The sequence below is a fragment of the Ictalurus furcatus genome, chromosome 28 (genome assembly GCF_023375685.1).
Source record: "Ictalurus furcatus strain D&B chromosome 28, Billie_1.0, whole genome shotgun sequence".
In the NCBI taxonomy this organism is placed as follows: Eukaryota; Metazoa; Chordata; class Actinopteri; order Siluriformes; family Ictaluridae; genus Ictalurus; species Ictalurus furcatus.
The window spans coordinates 18,782,143-18,804,641 of record NC_071282.1 but is presented as its reverse complement, the minus strand read 5'-3'; the positions used below and the strand labels follow the sequence as shown (position 1 = coordinate 18,804,641).

The window sequence follows — 22,499 nt, the reverse complement described above, 5'->3', positions numbered from 1 at the left end:
ATTGGTTAAGTTATTATTATCTTTATTCTAATTATTTACCATTAATAACTACTAGTATACTACACTACACTGATATAACTACTACTAATAATAATACTAATAATAACAACAATAAGAAGAAGAAAAGGAAGCTTTGAATTAGTTTAGCCATGTCAGGAATGCGGAACACTGCCAGGAAATGATTTTGTTACTGCAGCACTGTTGTTGAAAATGTTGATGTTCAGGTTAAAGCGAATTTAATCAGAGATTAAAAACCAAACAGCTTTTCAGCACATGCAAAATAAATAATTAAATACATGCATTAATTAATTAATAATTTAGTCATAGCTTCTACACTGTAGCGCAAAAAGTTCACATTCACATCTCCAAAGTCCCCGCTTAAAGTTTGTGCAGTGTTTCCATGCTTGTGGGTTTCCTCTGGGTTCTCCGGTTTCCTCCAGTGGGTTTCCTCTGGGTTCTCCGGTTTCCTCCAGTGGGTTTCCTCTGGGTTCCTCCAGTGGGTTTCCTCTGTGTTCTCCGGTTTCCTCCAGTGGGTTTCCTCTGGGTTCTCCGGTTTCCTCCAGTGGGTGTCCTCTGGGTTCTCTGGTTTCCTCCAATGGGTTTCCTCTGGGTTCTCCGGTTTCCTCCAGTGGGTTTCCTCTGGGTTCTCCGGTTTCCTCCCAAAACCATTCCAGTAGGTGAACCGGTGGAGCTAAACGAGTGTGTGAATGTGTGGACATGGTGTCCCGGGACAAACAGGCGCCACATCCAGGGTGTATTCCCAGTGTTCCCGGGATAAACTCCGAACTCTCTCTCGTTCACCACAGCCTATTTTAGACTCAACTCTACTGAGTCGCTACATCTGACACAGTGCGTTAGTATGCAGCCTATCATGAAAAATAAAAATACAAATAACTTTTATCTATGCACTCTATCTAGCTATGTAAGAGACGTGAATAAATCATCATGGATTCATTTTACAGTTTGGAGGTTATTAGTTTGAGAGTGCTGTGCTCATTGCGAAAGGAAAAACGACCCACGTGATGTGCAACTACATTACCCACAATGCTCTTCTTCGGAGAGGGGAGGAAATGTGACGTTTTTCAAGAGCCCTTGAAATAAAGAGACCAGATGCTTTTTTTATGTGAGAGTGTGTGTGTGTGTGTGTTGTAATGACCAGAAGCGCAGCGCGGCAGGACGACGACGCAGAAGCACCAAAGGAAACCAGAACGCATGGGAAGTACCACGGGGTGCCAAAACTTTCACACCAAAGACACCGAGACAGAGAGAGAGAGAGAGAGAGAGAGAGAGATGAAACTGGGACGTGCTTGATTATATGATATTTTATCTCATTTATTTTCTGCATGGTGCCTGGAGGAGGAAGGCGGAAAGTCGCCCCTGTGAGATGCTGAAATGTGGAATTGATTCGTCTTTTTTTTTTTTTTAATTCTAATGGACCAAAAAAAACAAAACAATGAAATGCACTTTTCTACAGGCGTGAAGAGATCCACAAAAACAAAACAAGTCAGGAAGCACAGGATTTAAAAAAAAGCAGCACGACTTTACCCTAATTAAAACGGAAATACCAAATACGGATTTATTTTAATTTGTTAAATAATTCCGCATTTAGGATTAATTCGGTTCAAGATAAATCATTAAAGGTAAGTCGTGGTGATAGTGCGACTCAAATCCTACTTTATAGCTTCTTTATAACTTATTAAACTTTATGCATTATTAACTTTTCGCTTTTACGCACTTTTTTTTTGCGCATTTTAAAAATATCTTATTGATAGTATTATTATTATGCTTATTTTTCTCTGAGGCACATGAGAGCAGCGCGCGCACCGCCTCGCTTCATGACCGCTCTTTAGAAACTTCTCTAGAACTCAGCACGTTCACGGTTTGCGGATGTTCATGACGCTTCATCACGCAGCTGTAACGCTTCAAAGCCGCGACCGTGAGTTTATTCTCCTGTTTAAAATCCTCTGCGGAAAAAAATGACGACCTTTTCTGTAGTCTGTAGATCTGCGCTCGAGCGCTTCTGGTGGGGCCGAGGGAGGCCACGCGCGTGCAAACCTGCAACCGGAGGGGTCATCGGGTGAGGAGAGAGACAGCATGAAGACGCTGAAAGTCCTCGCGAGTGCACGCGCGCACACTGACATCTAGACAAACAAAAAGACATATATAGCCTATATATATACATATTGCTGTGGATTTCTATCTTTTCTGTTGTTTTCTTCGCCGCAGTGAGATGACAGAGATGGAGCACGACCCTTTCCGTTTGATATCCTGCGCGAGGATGCGATAATAACGCTTAAAAAAAAAACCCCAACACGGATGCAATATTCGGTGCATGCGTTCGGGTCGCGTGCACGCTCCGGGACGTTGCTGTGGTGGATCTCGTCGTCGCTGCCGCTTCTGCTGCTGTTCAGCGCCATGGGCTGCATCCAGAGCCTCAGGTGCAAGCCGAAGAGTTTCCGCGAGAGCGTCGCCGTGCTCGAGGTGACCACCTCCATCGACCCGAACCCCACCAGCATCGACGAGTCCTCCAGCGTGGTGCTGCGCTACCGGACGCCGCACTTCCGCGCCACCGCGCGCGTCCTCGTGCCCCCAGTGTCCGCCAAGGAGACGTGGACGGTGGGCTGGATCCAGGCGTGCAACCACATGGAGTTTTACAACCGATACGGAGCCGAGGGCATGTAAGTGTGACTCATGACCGGGTTGCCATGTTGGCCGGGTTTGTGTCATTCCTATAAGCTATGGGCTTTATGACATTACAGTTAAAACTGAGCGACTTCACACACACACACACACACACACACACACACACACACACACACACACACATCCGAAATGGTCAGCAAACTGAGCTAGGCATGTCCTGATATTCGACTGTGCAACATATTGCAATAATTAACACGCATTATTGTTATCGTCGCTGCGTCATGTGGTTTTTTTAGATAAAAGAGGTGTTGTTGAGTTTGTGCTCCCAAGATAAGAGCAGACATCTGCCTGAGTTTTAAAGGCACGTGCTTCATCATCAGACGCCACGTTTGTTTGTATCCGCTGGGCCTCATTTATTATTTTATTCAGTAAAGTTATGAGTAAAAGTTACGTCTTTTCACCGAACTTTAAACTTTTTTGCCAAAAAAAAAAAAAAAACCCAACCTGATAAACATCAATCAGTCGTATCAAAGAACGTCGACTTTATGGTTAGCTACACCCACAAAACTCCATAAAAGGTAAAGCTCTCGGGGAGCCGAAAACGAGGGGTGGGGGGGGTGGGGGGGAAGCATAACCGTCACTAAATCGTCCAATAATGCAGCTCAGCCATTGCAGAACATCAGCTTCCAGAGACGCAGACTAGAAACCGTCCATCCATTCACTTTCTGTTTCGCTTATCCTACGCAGGGTCGTGCGGAGCCCGGAGCCTCTACCAGGGGACTCGGGGCACGAGGCGGGGGACACCCTGGACGGGGTGCCAACCCATTGCAGTGCACAATCGCATATACACACACACACATACACCCATTCACACACTGCGGACAATTTGGAAACAGCAATCAGCATACAGCGCGTGTCTTTGGACTGGGTGAGGAAACCGGAGTACCCGGAGGAAACCCCCGCAGCACGGGGAGAACATGTAAACCCCGCGCACACAGGGCAGAGGTGGGAATCGAACCCCCGACCCTGGAGGTGCGAGTGAGGCAAACGTGCTAACCATTATAGAAACCATCACAGACTTTGTAATGGTTATAATGGGAATTGGATTGGTTTGAATGGAAACTGTACTGATCTCTGTACGTCTCTACTGGTAATCTGCTGCCTTCTATTGGTGGCATGTTATTTTTAGTGGATACCATTAAGGACCAATAATGGTAATGGTTTTAATGGTTAGCTGATCGTTTGTAATGGTATTTGTAATGGTTTCTTGACTTTTCTCCCGATTGAACAGCCGGTGTTACTCGTCTCAATTTACGGATTTGAAGATTTTGAGGAAAAAAACAAAACAACAACAACTTTATACAGATTTTATCCGGATCATCCGGGAAGACGTTGGCTGTGGGTTAGCTTCGAGTGACGCAGCGCATGAGCCGGAAGCCGGAGTCACTGTTACAAGCTAGAAGTTGATTACTTTCCTATAACGGCACGACCCAAACGTGTTTTATTCCTCCGACACCACAGCAACTTGCCCATGAGTACAATCTTTACGTATTAAAATACGACACGTGTAGTGTTACGGAACGTCCACGAAACACGTTCCTCTTCTCACGTACGTGATAGCAGCTCTAAACGTTCGCTCCTTCACCGGCGTCTCTATCTTTCTCTCTTCGGAAGTTAGTAAGACAGAAAAAAAAACCTCGGGTTGTCACGCGCGTTACCGAGAAACCGTAGAAAGCGTAAACGCCGCCGTCCTGAAAACGTCGCAAAACTTAAACTTAAAGTGCTAACACTGGAGACTCCTTCCATAAATGTTCCACCAAAAAAAAAACCCCATCTCTGTGACCTATCGATGACTTTTAAAAGTCCGTTACTATAGAAACGGATCGAGCGCATTGATAATAAATAATAAAGCTGCACTGCTGTCAGTTACAGAATAGTTAAACCTGCGGAAGTGGCTCATCGACGTCGTCGTGCACCTCCACAGACGGCGTGAAGCAAACAACTCCAAGGTTCTCTGAGGTTCTAGAGACGTAATCACACGTGGTGCGGTAGCGTGGTTTAGGATGATCGTGTTAACCGCTTTACTCTTGTCGAATTCAGAAGCCGTTGGTGGTCTTAATAGAAGACTTGCGGCTGAGACGTTCAGTGACATTCTGTAGCCCAGATCCTGTAACGGTTTCTTCATTCTTCTTTCATGGCCTACTTCCTGTTGTAGAAACCACACCACGACCTATTTTCTGGGGGGAAAAAAAAGCCTTTACTGTGTCATAAGATGTCTTCAGGCAGCGAGAGACTCGGCGGGCAGCAACAGTGTTTAAATAAAATTTGTAATTGAGCAGAGCTTTTTAATTCTTGGAAAATAAAATTGTGAGTAAAGTTTCACTAAATCGACATTTCGAGCGTTGGACTATTTAAAAAACAAAAAAACAAAACAGCATTTCATTAGCGGTGTCAACATACTTCACAGTCCATTTATTATATTCTTTTTAATCTCTGAAACTCCCAGGAGCTGACGATATCTCCTCACAGCTTCTCTATCAGTTTCACACGAGGTACTGGGTTCTGATTGGTCAGAAGGTGTTGATGAATTTTCTGGAACAGTAGACCCTTCGTATAAACGGAGTAAAGAAGGAAAACGCGTGCGATCGCGTGTTGATACGGGGACGATTCCTGAAAGGAGATGTTTATTTAGTATCTGTGGAAGGAGTCTCCAGTGTCAGAGCTTTGTAACCGCCAGAGGTAAAAGCTGTAAGTTTGAAGTTTTCCGACATAAATGAAAAAGTTGTAATCGTTAGCGTATTGCTGTGGTGTAAGAAGAATGAGACGCACAAGGACGTGCTGTCATGGGAAAATAATCAACTTTGGGGTGGTAACAGTAGCTGCTTTTAAGAGAATAACTGCAGCGAATTGTGCTGTTATACCGAATATCTGTGATTAGCTGTGATTAGCTACTGTATGTGATTAGCTACTATATGTGATTAGCTGTGATTAGCTACTGTATGTGATTAGCTGTGATTAGCTACTATATGTGATTAGCTGTGATTAGCTACTGTATGTGATTAGCTGTGATTAGCTACTGTATGTGATTAGCTGTGATTAGCTACTATATGTGATTAGCTGTGATTAGCTACTGTATGTGATTAGCTGTGATCAGCTACTATATGTGATTCGCTGTGATCAGCTACTATATGTGATTAGCTGTGATTAGCTACTATATGTGATTAGCTGTGATTAGCTACTGTATGTGATTAGCTGTGATTAGCTACTATATGTGATTCGCTGTGATCAGCTACTATATGTGATTAGCTGTGATTAGCTACTATATGTGATTAGCTGTGATTAGCTACTGTATGTGATTAGCTGTGATTAGCTACTATATGTGATTAGCTGTGATTAGCTACTGTATGTGATTAGCTGTGATCAGCTACTATATGTGATTCGCTGTGATTAGCTACTATATGTGATTAGCTGTGATTAGCTACTGTATGTGATTAGCTGTGATCAGCTACTATATGTGATTCGCTGTGATCAGCTACTATATGTGATTAGCTGTGATTAGCTACTATATGTGATTAGCTGTGATTAGCTACTATATGTGATTAGCTGTGATTAGCTACTGTATGTGATTAGCTGTGATTAGCTACTATATGTGATTAGCTGTGATTAGCTACTGTATGTGATTAGCTGTGATCAGCTACTATATGTGATTCGCTGTGATTAGCTACTGTATGTGATTAGCTGTGATCAGCTACTATATGTGATTCGCTGTGATTAGCTACTATATGTGATTAGCTGTGATTAGCTACTATATGTGATTAGCTGTGATCAGCTACTATATGTGATTAGCTACTATAAGTGATTAGCTACTATATGTGATTAGCTGTGATTAGCTACTATATGTGATTAGCTGTGATCAGCTACTATATGTGATTAGCTACTATAAGTGATTAGCTACTATATGTGATTAGCTGTGATTAGCTACTTTATGTGATTAGCTACTATATGTGATTAGCTACTATAAGTGATTAGCTACTATATGTGATTAGCTGTGATTAGCTACTATATGTGATTAGCTGTGATCAGCTACTATATGTGATTAGCTACTATAAGTGATCAGCTACTATATGTGATTAGCTGTGATTAGCTACTGTATGTGATTAGCTGTGATTAGCTACTATATGTGATTAGCTGTGATTAGCTACTGTATGTGATTAGCTGTGATCAGCTACTATATGTGATTAGCTACTATAAGTGATCAGCTACTATATGTGATTAGCTGTGATTAGCTACTGTATGTGATTAGCTGTGATTAGCTACTATATGTGATTAGCTGTGATTAGCTACTATATGTGATTAGCTACTATATGTGATTAGCTGTGATCAGCTACTATATGTGATTAGCTACTATAAGTGATTAGCTACTATATGTGATTAGCTGTGATTAGCTACTTTATGTGATTAGCTACTATAAGTGATTAGCTACTATATGTGATTAGCTACTATAAGTGATTAGCTGTGATTAGCTACTATATGTGATTAGCTACTATAAGTGATTAGCTGTGATCAGCTACTATATGTGATTAGCTACTATAAGTGATCAGCTACTATATGTGATTAGCTGTGATTAGCTACTGTATGTGATTAGCTGTGATTAGCTACTATATGTGATTAGCTGTGATTAGCTACTGTATGTGATTAGCTGTGATTAGCTACTATATGTGATTAGCTGTGATTAGCTACTATATGTGATTAGCTACTATATGTGATTAGCTGTGATCAGCTACTATATGTGATTAGCTACTATAAGTGATTAGCTACTATATGTGATTAGCTGTGATTAGCTACTTTATGTGATTAGCTACTATAAGTGATTAGCTACTATATGTGATTAGCTACTATAAGTGATTAGCTGTGATTAGCTACTATATGTGATTAGCTGTGATTAGCTACTATATGTGATCAGCTACTATATGTGATTAGCTGTGATTAGCTACTGTATGTGATTAGCTACTATATGTGATTAGCTGTGATCAGCTACTATATGTGATTAGCTACTATAAGTGATTAGCTACTATATGTGATTAGCTGTGATTAGCTACTATATGTGATTAGCTACTATATGTGATTAGCTACTATAAGTGATTAGCTACTATATGTGATTAGCTGTGATTAGCTACTATATGTGATTAGCTTCTATATGTGATTAGCTGTGATTAGCTACTATATGTGATCAGCTACTATATGTGATTAGCTGTGATTAGCTTCTATATGTGATTAGCTGTGATTAGCTACTATATGTGATCAGCTACTATATGTGATTAGCTGTGATTAGCTTCTATATGTGATTAGCTGTGATTAGCTACTATATGTGATCAGCTACTATATGTGATTAGCTGTGATCAGCTACTATATGTGATTGGCTGTGATTAGCTACTATATGTGATTAGCTGTGATCAGCTACTATATGTGATTAGCTACTATAAGTGATTAGCTACTATATGTGATTAGCTGTGATTAGCTACTATAAGTGATTAGCTGTGATTAGCTACTATATGTGATTAGCTACTATAAGTGATTAGCTACTATATGTGATTAGCTACTATATGTGGTTAGCTACTATATGTGATTAGCTACTATAAGTGATTAGCTACTATATGTGATTAGAGCACGGCGGCATGACAACACGCACAGGAAATCGCTATCATCCCTCTTCCGCATACACGAGCGATTAGCTAGTGTATGGTTAACTGACTTCTGGCTAATTATAGCTATGGCATCGTCAGGATTCGATCTCGCTCCCTAATCTCCTGAAGATCAGGCCCAACGATTTATTTATTGCAGCACTCAAGAGCCCTAATGGCAGTGTTTTTACACGATTAAAACCAGGAAGTGACGTCAATATGAAACATCAGGGTTTCTGCTGAGCGAAAAGCTGTGCTGAATACGATGGTACAGATTCGCTCGAAATGAAATCTGCGTTTCCTTGCGTATTTGTCGAAGATCGACGGCGTGCCGTCGTCGTGTGTGTGAGCGTGCGTAGCTCGTCATACATCCTGTACCGTACACACTAGCGTGTGTGTGTGTGAGAGATTAAAAAAGCGAGCAGGTTTGTTTTCCTTTTCACAGCTGTAAAGGTCAAACTCAGCCCTTCTGCGACCTGCTAATTAACAGCTCGGCGTTATAACGCGTCCCCCTCGTGCACGCCGCGATCGATCGCTCGCTCTTCCGGCATCAGATCTTCCATTAAACGTAAAGCGAGCAGCACGGGAGAAAGTGATACTTCCCCTGATCTACAGCATGGCGGTTTCGTTTCCCAGTAATTCAATAAAGAAGCACTTAGTGCGTTCGACAGCATCTCGCCGACCTCAGACAGGAAGTCTTTTTTTCTGTTCTTTTTGCCCGCATTCATAAAACGAAACGCTTTAGTTAGCTAGCATTTAGGTGGCTTTGTAGGTGTAGAATTACTGACTGTAGTTCATCTGGAAAGTGACGTGTGTGTGAATGCCAGTGTCTGTATCTCTGTCTGTTCGACACGCCACGTATTCAGAACTGAACCGGACGTGGCTGTGGGCTTGACCACAAACAACAAAATAATTATTAAGCATTTCTTTTTTTTTTTTCTTCCTTCAAAAAATACAATAACAATTCTCAGAACGTAACTCTATTCAGGGAACTGATGTTTGTAGTAGACGCTATCACGAATCAGCGAAGCTACCGAGCCAAAATGGCGTCCGTTAAGCAACATCTCATGATAACTCTAGAAATAAAGGCGTCTTTTTTTATTAATGTCGTGCCAGTTTGTACAGAAACATGACAGAATTATGGTTCGACTTTGGAACTCAGGAAGGCAGTGTTTAGTTTAGTTTAATTTAGGTCGAGGCTACTGGAGTGGTGTGTACTAAAGTGCAGTGAGTGTTCGGCACAGTGTTTAAACCCACCCACACACCCACACACACAGACCCACACACACACACACACACACACACACACACACAAAATGGTGTCAGTGTACTGGAATTAACCTCAAACCCAAATAATACCTGCTCAGTGCTGCCATTTTTGACTGATGGACAGGGCATAAGGGGTGCCAATACTTTTGTACACTGCAACAGCTGGGCTACAGTAAGTAAGTAGAGTAGATGGTTTTGTTAAACTGGTCACTGAGTATAGAAGGCAGGTGTTGGTGTATGTGACTCTATTTATAAAGGGACGGAATAAGTATCAGATGGGCGGACATTTTTAAATTAACCTCTTTTTTAAAAATAACGTTGCATACACACACACACACATGCACACACACACACACACACACACACACACACCATCATCTACATCCAAACCCAGTGTGAGATAAATGCATCTCATGCACAGATGTGGTTTTTTTGTCAGCGCCGTTCTGCTGATCCACACGGTTCTGCCAGAAAGGTCACCGTCTTGCTGCGGTCCGTAAAAGCCACTCGAATATCAATCTGGACTCTTCAAAAAAAAGAGTCCCACTGCGGGGACGCTTAAAAGTTTTATGTAGGGCTCTGTTAAAGAGGTTTCTAAGTAGGACTCGTCCGGGAATCTAAGAACACCTCACTATACAGTAAAAATAAGTCTTAATGTACGGGTTTTCTTTTCACAACGAGGCCACGCCCACGTCCGATTATGGGCTGGTTCGAGGGCGGGGCTTATAATCGAATTTCTTCCGTATTGTAGCTCGTCCGCGCAATAAACGTAATTCCGTTTTTTCCCGCATGGCGCTATCGTGCAGGAGCATCCGCAAACCGCAGGAAACGTTTCAGCCGCGCAGGCCGACATTTTCATGCGACGCTTTCAGTGAAAGCTCTCGCACCCCACAGAGGCGAGGTGATCACAGCGCTCCGGTCACGTAAATGTCTGGTTCGCGTGCCAAACAACGGCGTTTCCGTCTCCGCTAGCGGCTGTAAGAACTCTAACCTCGGCATTACGAACCACGAAACAGGAAGTAAAGTGAAAAGTCGGACCAATCACGTTACTCCGAGCCAACGCCGCTGTCCGGTGGAAGCGAATCCAAGACCACCGTTTTCCAAGAGGACCAGGGATTGATTCTCTGGATCATTTCCAGGCTTGAAAAAAAAACCCCCACACACACACTTCAGGGTTACACGTGAAAATGTCTCGATTTGTTCTCCGTGACGACACTGTGACGAGCGTGTAGCACTTTAGCGTGTCAATCCCCACGTCGTCGTCGTCGTGTTTAGTTCTGTTCTATTTTTCAACCCTGAATCCGGTTTATCCGAGAAGTTCGTCCGAAACGACCGAGGCCTCAGTGGTATTATTGCGCCGCGTGACAATACCCGCTATTGTTGCGGCGCTTTACAAACCCAGCCAGATGATCACGGGAGCTTAGGACAGATACAAGCTGTGTTTAAATTAGCTACAGAGGTCTTTCAGGGACGCACAGACCTCTCTCCCCTTTCACCTCCAGTCAAAAATATTCAGCACGGACATTATTCCGTCTTTAACTCGACCCCGAGTAGCTAAATATAAAGACGCGTCTGTTGCCTTGGGGGACTTCTGCTCCGCCTCTTCCTTCAGTGATTAGCGTGACTGGGTGAACCTCAGGGTCTGTGGAGTGGATGCTGTGATTTTCAGATCAGTTTCGGGAACAGTGTTTCCTAGACAGCGGTTTAATTGCATCGCTCCATATTTTGGATAAGTTGCCATGACTTTAGATAGATCCTCGAGCCGAATCGTTTTTGCAAGCTCAGGCGTCTTGAGAACACGTCTTGTCTTCCTTCGGAAACTTCTCATGAGCGTTTCTCTGTCCCGTAGGTCGAGCTGGGAGCTTCCGGATCTCCGCGACGGTAAAATCCAAGCCATCAGCGACTCGGACGGCGTGAACTATCCCTGGTACGGCAACACCACGGAGACCTGCACCCTCGTGGGTCCTACCAAGAAAGACACCAAGTTCACCGTCAGCATGAACGACAACTTCTACCCGAGCGTGACGTGGGGCGTGCCGGTGAGCGAGAGCAACGTGCCGATGCTGAGCAACATCTGGAGGGACCAGAGCTTCACCACGTGGCTGGTGGCCATCAACCAGGCGTCGGGAGAGACGGTGGTGCTGCGGACAGTGCGCTGGCGCATGCGGCTACACATCGAGGTGGATCCGGACAAACCGCTGGGGAAGCGAGCCAAGCTTCTGGAACCCGTCGATCAGGAACAGCCTCGACTGCTGGGCAAAAACGAGCCGATCCCGCCCAACGCCATGGTCAAACCCAACGCCAACGACGCACAAGTCCTCATGTGGAGGCCCAGGACTGGAGATCCGGTGGTGGTCATCCCTCCTAAATACTGATTACAGTTTTTTAGTATTTTTTTAAATGAAACTCGAGGTCAGTCTCACACTGGAGGAGCCGTGAACGAGGAGCAGAGCAACGTTTCTCGTCACAGGACGGGTCGGGATCACTGTGCTAAACGAGGAAAAAAAGTGTGACAGTAGCTTTTCAGTGTGTTGTGCGTCGGAACGTACCGTTTGTATTTATTTATCCGGGTGTGTTCGGGTGGCGTTCTCTATAGGCGCAGTTCTCTTGTGCTAAGGGATGATGCGTTCGGAGATTTATACATACGACATAAGACATTGAATCCATGCTGCCTTAAGTTTACATCGCTTTCTACTGCAAAAAAAAACTTTCAGCCTTAAACAAACACCATGCAACGCAGTAAAGCCTCATCGAGCCACGTCTCGTGATTAGTGCTATTCCCGAAAGGACTGGCTTCCTTTTATTATTATTATTATTATTATTATTATTATTATCAGTAGTAGTATTTTTTATTTTTACAGCGTATTGCGTACACCTCTTTCTAAAGCACGACGGGTTTATTCGGATACGTTTCACGTGTCGTGGCTAGGAATAACTCCAGGAGACGGTTCGGGTGGTTTTTGGCTGGATTTATTCTCTGTGGACTGAAAGGAAACTTTATCACAGCACTGCAGAGCGAATTAGAGAACCGGTCCAGTCCAAAATATCCTGGACGCCCTTCAAGTGCAGCGATCCAGCCGTCAAATCGGCCTCGGCCGTGTTCGTCACGACGACGCGAAACAAATGAATATGACATCACACACACACACACACACACACACACACACACACACAGAGAGAAAGAGCGGCGTTCTTCGTTTGTCCTGCTGTCGGCCGTGTAGGGTTTATTTACGAGACTTCGACCCGGCAGATCCTCACTTTAAAACGAGAATACGATTACACCACGCGCCGGATCGTCGTATAACGAACCTCTCCGATACGGAAGAGGCGATTTTCATTTAAAAACCAAAAAAAAAAAAAAAACCACACGCGCAAAAGTCGTTTTTATTTACCTCTGCTGCGTCTCCGATACGGACGTCTGATCGATACGTTCATTAAAATCTGATCACGTGCGCTGACACGGAGATACGCGCTCCCCGGTAAACAAGCTGAAGGACACGACGACTTCCGCACAGTAAGTGAGTAATAAACCCCTCGGTGTCGCGCCGCTACGGTAAAATAATCAACCGCAGCGTTTACAGAGCCGCTGCCGCACCGACGCTCGTCATCCCCCCAGCAGCGTTCCAACCACTCGTATTTTTATTTATTAAACCATGACACGCCATGCTTTTTATCCGTTTCTAGGTACGTGTGATGCTGTGGAGAAACGGTGTAGGATCGGTGGATTAAGGTCAGGTTCCAGGTGCAACAACAACAACAACAACCGGAAAGTTCCGCTCCGGAAAGTTCCGCTGTTCGGATGAATGTTTACGCCCACTTCCGTCACTGTAACGATGACCAAACTCGAAACTGTGAAACTCCCCTTGAGGTTATTTACGGTCTGAAACTTGAGGTCAGCCCGAGCGACAGCAGAAGAGAATACACGTCTTCACGCCCTGCTGAATTCATTCGTCGTCTGATGCGACGCCGCTTCTACGGAAACGATTTCCTTTTCACGACGATGCCAAGTTTTTCCAAAAAGGTCTGGGTTCTTGAGTTCTTATGGGTCAGAAGGTGTTGATTAACTTTCTCTAACAGCAGCTCTGACCATCGCAGGTTTATACGACCTCGTAACACGTCATCGTCACGCCGTCCGTACGCTCACGGGCGACGCGTCCGGCGTACTCCGCGCGTCAACCCGTTAAAAAAAAAAAAAAAAAGAGAGGTAGACATTGAAGGAAGGAGTCTCCAGTGTCAGTGCTTTGTAACAGACAGGACAGACGAGTTGGGCTTTTTCTCGGGAAGGTGACAAGCCGTGTTTTAACATCAATAAAAGAGAGAGAGAGGGGGGGGGGGAAGAGAAGCTGGTGAGAGGATGAGTGTTTTAATGGATAATAAGTATGATGTAAACTTCTTTGAAAAATAACGCCTGCTGTTGATATTAATCCCGGTGGATTGTTTTCCTTTAGCAGCACAGCCCTCGGTGTGTTTTATTCCTTACGTAGCGTCCAGCGTTTACAGAGTGGGTATGGATTCGTGCAGCTGTAGGAAATTGTCAACTCGGTCACTGATACAGGAAGCGTACCGAGCGCCGACCGTATGCAGCTCACACACGTATTCTGATGAAACTAGAGGAGAGAGAGAGAGAGAGAGAGAGAGAGAGAGAGAGAGACGGGCAGCATCTTATTTCCAGCAGAGAGGAACGAAGAGCCATGTTCAGTATTCGTGATGTAGAGGAAAGACTCTCAAACATGTTCTACATCCTAAACCTAAAACTGGTAGAGCGAGCATCACACTGAACTCTCTCTCTCTCTCTCTCTCGCTCTCTCGCTCTCTCTCTCTCGATGTTTTTCTATATAATATTTAGTGCTCATTTTCTGTGATGTGATAACGTCACACAGAGACTTGCTTCCCTTCTCTGAGAGATGAGAGAAATCCCACAGCTTCCTAAGATCTGGATCTATTTGTAAAGTCTTTTTTTTATGTCTCCAGTACACACACACACACACACACACACACACACACACACACAATTAATCATTTATGAATACCAACCGCTCTGCAAAGAGGCTGCGAGGCACACGCTGCAAACCCCCCCCCCCCCCGACATTATATAGTCCGATTTATTTCATATTTATCTCTTATAAGATTACAGTAAACCGAAATAAACCTAAAACAGCCGTATCTCACATTTCATTTATAAATAAGGAATATTATCAATCTCGTCATATGGAATATTAGATGAATTCGCCCGTATTAACCATCTTTTGACTTGTATATCTTTTCTTTTTTTTTTTTTTTTTTGCAGTGTGAATAAATAGGAATAAATGCAGAGCTACTCATGTATAATATTTTATATTATACTATTTATATCAGCAAAGCACTGGAAAATATATATTTTTAAAAAAAAAAACATGCAAAAAGACATACTATAAGTATATTATTCGTTTACAAGTGTTAAAGTGTTAAAGGTGGCTTTCAGAGATCATTTCTTTCTTCCTGGCTCAGTATTTCTGAATATAATAATAATAATAATAATAATAAAGAAATGTATAATGAACATATTACACAATTTAAGGAAACCTCTGACTGACACACACCAGCCAATTTATTTTCACCACAGGATGTTGTGTTAATTTTAATATTTAATTAAATTCAGGATGTACAGAGTTTTAATAATAAATCGCTTCATTTTCATGTCTGAAAGGAAACTGAGCTGATTACAGGATTTTCACCGTCAGATCTCGCCTACTTCCTTTCTGACAGTTAAACAGCACAGACTTCCCGTCTAACGTGTCTTCAGTGCTTTCTCTCTGTGATGCGTGTGTGTGTGTGTGTGTGTGTGTGTGTGAGAGAGAGAGATGTATTCAGTGATGCTGAGTGAGTTTACACAACAGACTTTATTCTGATAACTTTGATTTGTTTTTAAATTTAAAAAAAGCATATATTATATTACACCTGAAGTTTTGTTGTTGTTTTGTTGTTTTTGTTTAGCAGCTCTGCCATCGAACAATGATACTTGAAACCGGACGGCGCTACTGACGTATCAGTCGAACTGACGATGCACAATGTGAACAATTTGTACTCAAATAAAAAATAAAACAAAAATCTCAGTAAACTTCTGCGGGTATTCTCGTTTGTTTAATAAAATCACAAACATTTCACGTGATCACACGAGTGGAAATAACTGAATCGTGTGTAAGAATCACGCGAAAATGAATTATGTGAAAGAATCATGTAGAAATAACTGGATCATGTGAAAGAATCACATTTGAAACTGAATCATGTGCAAGAATCACATGTTAAAAACTAAATCGTAAAAATAACAGGAATAAACGAATCGTGCAAGAATCACATGTGGAAATAAACAAATCATGTATAAGAGTCACATTTGGAAATAAACGAATCATGTATAAGAGTCACACATGGAAATAAACGATCATTTATAAGAGTCACATTTGGAAATAAACGAATCGTGTATAAGAATCACGTGGAAATAAACAAATCATGTATAAGAGTCACATTTGGAAATAAACGAATCGTGCAAGAATCACATACGGAAATAAACGAATCATGTATAAGAGTCATGTGGAAATAAACGAATCATGTATAAGAATCACATTTGGAAATAAACGAATCATGTATAAGAGTCACATTTGGAAATAAACGAATCGTGTATAAGAGTCATGTGGAAATAAACAAATCATGTATAAGAATCACATTTGGAAATAAACGAATCATGTATAAGAGTCACATTTGGAAATAAACGAATCGTGCAAGAATCACATACGGAAATAAACGAATCATGTATAAGAGTCATGTGGAAATAAACGAATCATGTATAAGAATCACATTTGGAAATACACGAATCATGTATAAGAGTCACACATGGAAATAAACGAATCATGTATAAGAGTCACATTTGGAAATAAACGAATCGTGTATAAGAGTCATGTGGAAATAAACGAATCATGTATAAGAATCACATGTGGAAATAAACGAATCATGTATAAGAGTCACATTTGGAAATAAACGAATCGTGCAAGAATCACGTGGAAATAAACGAATCATGTATAAGACTCACACATGGAAATAAACTTATCATGTATAAGACTCGTGGAAATAACGGAATCATGTGTAAGAATCACATTTGGAAATAAACGAATCATGTATAAGAGTCATGTGGAAATAAAAGAATCATGTATAAGAATCACGTGGAAATAACTGAGTCATGTGCAAGAATCACATTTGGAAATAAACGAATCATGTATAAGAATGACATGCGGAAATAACTGAACCATGTATAATTACATTTCAGCTTGTTCAAGAACTTCCGCTATGTCAGCGTTGCACGCTTTATCAGACTTGACATCGAAGGTGAAGGGGACAGCAGGAAATAAAAAGCACAGACAGAAATAAAAACGCTTAAACGAGCTGATGCATGGGTGGAAAGGAGGAAGTGAAATAAAATGAAAAGGAAGTGAGTGCATTTGTGGTCTACTCAGATCACGCAAGTGCAGGGGGTGAAGAACGTTAAAAAAAAAATTAATTTAAAAAAAAAAAAAAAACAGCTGAGGTGGTTTCTCGGATGAACGGCCTCCGAAACGATAACGCAAGGAAAATTACTACAGAGAAAAGCCAAGGCAAAGAAACCCAGCGGAAGCAGAAGTGCTCGTTTTATTATTCTTTACAGCCTGGACAGTCTGCTTTTAGAGAATCATTCGTATACCGTATGTTTGAACCCGGGGAAAAAAGTACAATTTTAGAAGAAATTACGAGTACAAGTACAATTTTAGAAGAACAATCGCGGGGTTCAAAACTAAAAGTGTAAACTCCTAACAAAATCAAAATGCTAATTTATATATAGCACACATCATAGTCACAAAATCAACCTCCCTCAAAGCTTCTCAAGTCGACTTGACGGCGAATAAAAAACAGAAAAACTCCAATATATGTTACTGTATTCATGTGGTACTGTTATTATAGCTAAAGTTAGCCATGACCTGCTCGGATAATCGCACACGGCTAGCATTCCCAAGCGCAGAGCTAAATTTACAGAAAGCCATTAGCCGCTAGCGCACACCTGTTTCAATCTGTAATGCCTAGCAAACACAACGGATCTCTTACTGCTAATATCGGCACATGCTAATATTACAGTAGGGCTTTTTGATCCAGGGCATCTATAGCTACAGCCCCAAAAGCCCATAATGCTCTGATATATGGCTCAGCAACCATGCTAATTCTGCTAGTCTACAATGTGCTTAGGTACAGTGATATGTGGTTCGGGACGTAGCCCATGATAGTTTAACTGGAGCAGTTTGGATTGCGTGACTTCGGAATATTTCGACACAACACACATTTATGGAAATAATTGGAAAATAATTTGCATTTGTTTAATAAATATATATGTAAAAAAAAAAAAGGGGTCAGAGACAAAGCTTATAATATAATTAAATAATACTGTAATGAAGAGAAGGGATTTTATAACCAACACTTTTTTTTTAATCAGGTGAAGTACAGAATTAAAAAAAAAAAAAAAAAAGGTCCTAAAACGGAGCCTAGAGGAACGCCGACTGCCTTTTCTACACATTCGATCATACAAATTATATACAGTTGAACCAATTACACTACAGGAGTGATTTCATTTAACATAAAATCTAAAGAAGAAATGGAGCTGTTATTAGAATAGAATTAAATAATCTGAATTCATTCGAATGAATTTTTTTTTTTATTGCAAATAGAAGCTGTGGCAAACAAAGGCAAAGTGTAAGTGCAGAGAATTTCCACTGCCTGACCTAATTTGGACCAGTTTCAGGTGCGTTTGTGAGGGTGATGCAGTTGGGATGAGATCTGGCAACCCTGTCCCGGATCCCTCGGAGGGATTTTAAATGGGTCGCCTTTTCATTTTATCAGCGTCAGCCTCTCCGGCCTGTCGTCGCTCGTTTAGCCTTGGCTACGTCCCACAATCGATGATACTCAACACCACAGAGAGGTGAATTTGAGATTAAGGCGTGGCGTCAATACGAGGCAAAAGATACACTTGGTGTCAGCATCAATGTAAACTTCAAACCGGGGCTGGTGGAATATGAGGATAATACGGATATCATGAATATAGCTGTTTTTTAAGCAGCATTTTCATGGCCATGGTTGGTGTTTGATGCTGCTTTAATGGAGAAAGTTGGCCTTAGTAAGCATTTTTATAAAGACTTATTTTTTGGTGGTATTTTCATAGAGAATGTTGGGGTGTGAAGGTGTTTTAATGAAGAACGTTGGTATTTATAGGCCTTTTATAAGGAATCTTGCTTATTAGTGGCATTTTCATGGCCATTGTTGGTGTTTCATTTGGCTTTTATGGAGAATTCGGGTGTTTGAAGGTGTTTTAATGAAGAAAGCTAGTGTTAGCAGGTCTTTTATGAAGAACATTGATTTTTTTTTTTTTTCCATTGGCGTTATTGGTGCATGATGGTCTCAGTGGAGAATGTTGGTGTATGAAGGTGATCTAACGGAGAAGGCCGGTGTTTATTGGTGTTTTTAAAGATAAACGTTGGTGTTTGACGGTGTTAATGGAGAACGTTGGTGTTTGAAGGTGTTTTCGTGAAAAACAGCTGTTTCTCGGCATTTGTTGGTGAAAGTCCGTGTTAAAGAACCCGGTTTTCTGATGGTGGGTCTTACCAGGACTTTTACTTTTAAATACTCGAGTACTATTATTTTTATACTACCGGTCATCCTCCCACTTAATTGTGATGAACATTTTAACTGTGAAGCTACGTGGTGAAGAGTCGTGTAGTTAAAATGCTGCTCAGTAAGAACAGCTTAGAGCCAAAAGGGCATTTATTTCTGAAACACAATCATCATCATAAACACCATTATCCTAATAAATGTAAGTCTGCTGGAGTTTGAGCTGAAAACAAACATCAGCTTCTGAGAGTACTAGCTGGTAGGAGGCAGGAGAACAGAACGACTTTGTAATTTGTAGAAAGTTGGCGTCGTTAGCGTGCTCATCGTGTTCAGGCTGCTGATTTTTACTGCCCTGCTGAGGACCACTCGCAGATAATAATTACCAAATACTGCAGAGCGCTCCACAGCTCCGAAAATAAGATCACCCTGGTTCTTATTTTTTTTAATTTTGCCTTTACAGCCCATTAACTCCACACTCACACACTAATTAGGAAGCCATCACTACCATTTTCACACTCGCTAGAATTAATCAGGATTGAAACACTGCCCTGGTCCGAAAAAACGGATAAGTAAATAAACAAACTTCTGAAGCATGACGGGGGGGCGGGGGGTTTAGATGTGTGAAGTGTCTGAGCCACAGGATGTGCCCTGAACATGGAGGCTCCTGCTGTAGCTCGCTATTCCTAACAAGAGAAAGATATGGAGTGAGTGAGAGTGACGTGCTCCATTACAGACCCTCAACTCCGGCGTCTGGATGATGATCACAGACTCCTCGGACTAAAGCATTACTGTATTTATATATATAAAAAATAATAATTTTTAAAAATCATTTCATCAACGAGAGCCGGTGATTTTCTCTCTGTAGGTCATGATATATTCAGTGGGTTCTCCTCGTCTAAACTTTGCCTAGCAATACAGAGCTAAATACGATTCGGTTATTTTCATATTACTTTAAAAAAGAACCCTAGGTACGGATAATGAGATTTATTAGCTTGTTTTTTTAAAAAAAAAACCCACATAAACAGCACATCTCTTTCATGATATTTTATTTGAAGCTGGTCATATCAACGTGTTGCAGGACGGACTTTCCCCTTTAAATTAAATTCACAATTTATTCAGAACTCATGCAAATGTATAAAAAAAATAATATCCTACTCATTCTCACAAAGCTTCATGGGAAAAAAAAAAACCCCGTGAGGAAGCGAGAAACGTCTGACGCCTCAGTCAGAATCAGTGTGTTTACCCTTTAAGCCGAATTCTCTGGAAACCCTGTATAATCCACACACTGACTTACAGTGCAGAAGTGAACGTCTGACCATAAAGCGCTGGCGTGTGAATGACGGCGTTCTGCTGGACAGCGGTGGTGTTTGAAGGGAAAACGCCGGTGATAGCTGGCTTTTTATAAAGAAGGGTTTTGTTTTTTTTTTTAAATCGGTGGCATTTTCATAGAAAATGTAGAAGGTATATAGAGGTGGAGGTGTAGAAGGTGTACAGAGGTGGAGGTGTATAGAGGTGTAGAAGGTCTACAGAGGTGGAGAAGGTGTATAGAGGTGGAGGTGTAGAAGGTGTATAGAGGTGGAGAAGGTATATAGAGGTGGAGGTGTAGAAGGTGTATAGAGGTGTAGAAGGCGTATAGAGGTGTAGAAGGTGTACAGAGGTGTAGAAGGTGTAGAAGGTGTATAGAGGTGTAGAAGGTGTATAGAGGTGGAGAAGGTGTATAGAGATGGAGAAGGTGTATAGAGATGGAGAAGGTGTATAGAGGTGTATAGAGGTGTAGAAGGTGTATAGAGGTGGAGAAGGTGTATAGAGATGGAGAAGGTGTATAGAGGTGTAGGTGTATAGAGGTGTATTGAGGTGTATAGAGGTGTAGAAGGTGTATAGAGATGGAGAAGGTGTATAGAGGTGGAGGTGTATAGAGGTGTATAGAGGTGGAGAAGGTGTATAGAGGTGTAGAAGGTGTATAGAGGTGTAGAAGGTGTATAGAGATGGAGAAGGTGTATAGAGGTGGAGGTGTATAGAGGTGTATAGAGGTGGAGAAGGTGTATAGAGGTGTAGAAGGTGTATAGAGGTGGAGAAGGTACAGACCATCTAGAAGGTGTTTTAATAGAGAACGTTGCAGTTTGACGGTACATGTCGGGGTATTATAGCGTTTTAATGAAGAACGTTGGTTTTTCATGACGTTTTCATGGTTGTTTTTGGTGATCGAGGGTGTTTTAGTGGAAAATGTCGGTGTTGGGCGTTTTTTAAAGAATGTTAGTTTTATTGTGGCATTTTCCTGGAGAATGCTGGTGCTTAAAGGCTTTTTAAATGAAAACGTTGCTGCTGGTACGCCGTTTGTAATGTTTTTGGTGATATTTTCATCGGGAATGTTGGTGTTTCCTGAACTTTCATACCGAATGTTGTTGTTTCGTAGTATCTTCACGGCCGTTGTTGGTGTCTGATGTTGGTTTAATGGAGAAAGTCGGTGTTAATATGCCTTTTATAAGAATGTTGGTTTTTGATGGTATTTCCATGGCGATTGTTGGTGTTTTAATGAAAACGCTGGTGTTACTAAGTCTTTCTATAAAGAATGTTGATCTCTGGTGACGTCTTCATGGAGAATGTTGGCGTCTCGTTACGTTTTAATGGAGAATGTCGGTATTTGAAGGTGCTTTAATGAAAAACGTCAGTGTTGGTAGGTCTTTTTCGTAAATTGTATTGTATTTTCATTGGCATCGTTGGTGTATCGATGGCCTTCGGTGGAGAATGTTGGTGCTGGAAGCAATTTTAACGAAGAATGTTGTTGCTTTCATAAAGAATTATGGTTTGTGGTGGTATTTTGAAGGACGACGCTGGTGTTTGTTGGCCATTCTAACTGTAAACGTTGGCGTTTGATATAGTTTTACCGGAGACTGTTGGTGTTTGAAGGTGTGTAGATGAAAAAACGTAGCTGGGCTTTGCTAAAGGATTTGTCAGCGCTGGGTTTTAAAACGTGCCCGAGATTTCAGACTGTGAAACTACAGAAGTCAGTTTGACCTCAGGGTATTTTTATTTAGCTTTAACATGCGCAGAGATCCCAGTTTCCAAAAACGCTAATCTGATTGGAGAGTGTGAGAACAGCAGAGTTTCCGGCAACTAGCTTCTCCAACCAGCAAACGTCTGAGAAGACGACCTAGAACAAAATAAAATTAACAAAACAAAAGAAATATAAATTTTCGCTTCTCCACGCATGCATTACTCTACGACTCTAAAGACATCAAGAGTCAACAC

At 41.8% G+C, this 22,499-nt stretch overlaps 2 protein-coding genes across 2 annotated transcripts in view; one reads left to right on the top strand and one right to left on the bottom strand.

Moving 5' to 3' along the window:
* The first annotated feature begins 1,135 nt into the window (after positions 1-1,135).
* Positions 1,136-15,269, top strand: fam78ab (family with sequence similarity 78 member Ab). The gene is made up of 3 exons (XM_053618587.1): positions 1,136-1,640; positions 1,996-2,678; positions 11,443-15,269. The coding sequence occupies exons 2-3, from the start codon at positions 2,317-2,319 to the stop codon at positions 11,966-11,968; spliced, it is 888 nt and encodes a 295-aa protein (XP_053474562.1). The 5' UTR covers positions 1,136-1,640; positions 1,996-2,316; the 3' UTR covers positions 11,969-15,269.
* A 5,010-nt stretch (positions 15,270-20,279) lies between these two features.
* nup214 (nucleoporin 214) overlaps positions 20,280-22,499 on the bottom strand; it is a 28,203-nt gene continuing 25,983 nt past the window's right edge. Inside the window, exon 37 of the mRNA XM_053618586.1 lies at positions 20,280-22,401. Coding sequence (XP_053474561.1) covers positions 22,365-22,401 — 37 coding nt within the window. The 3' untranslated portion in view covers positions 20,280-22,364. The remainder of the gene's footprint in view (positions 22,402-22,499) is intronic.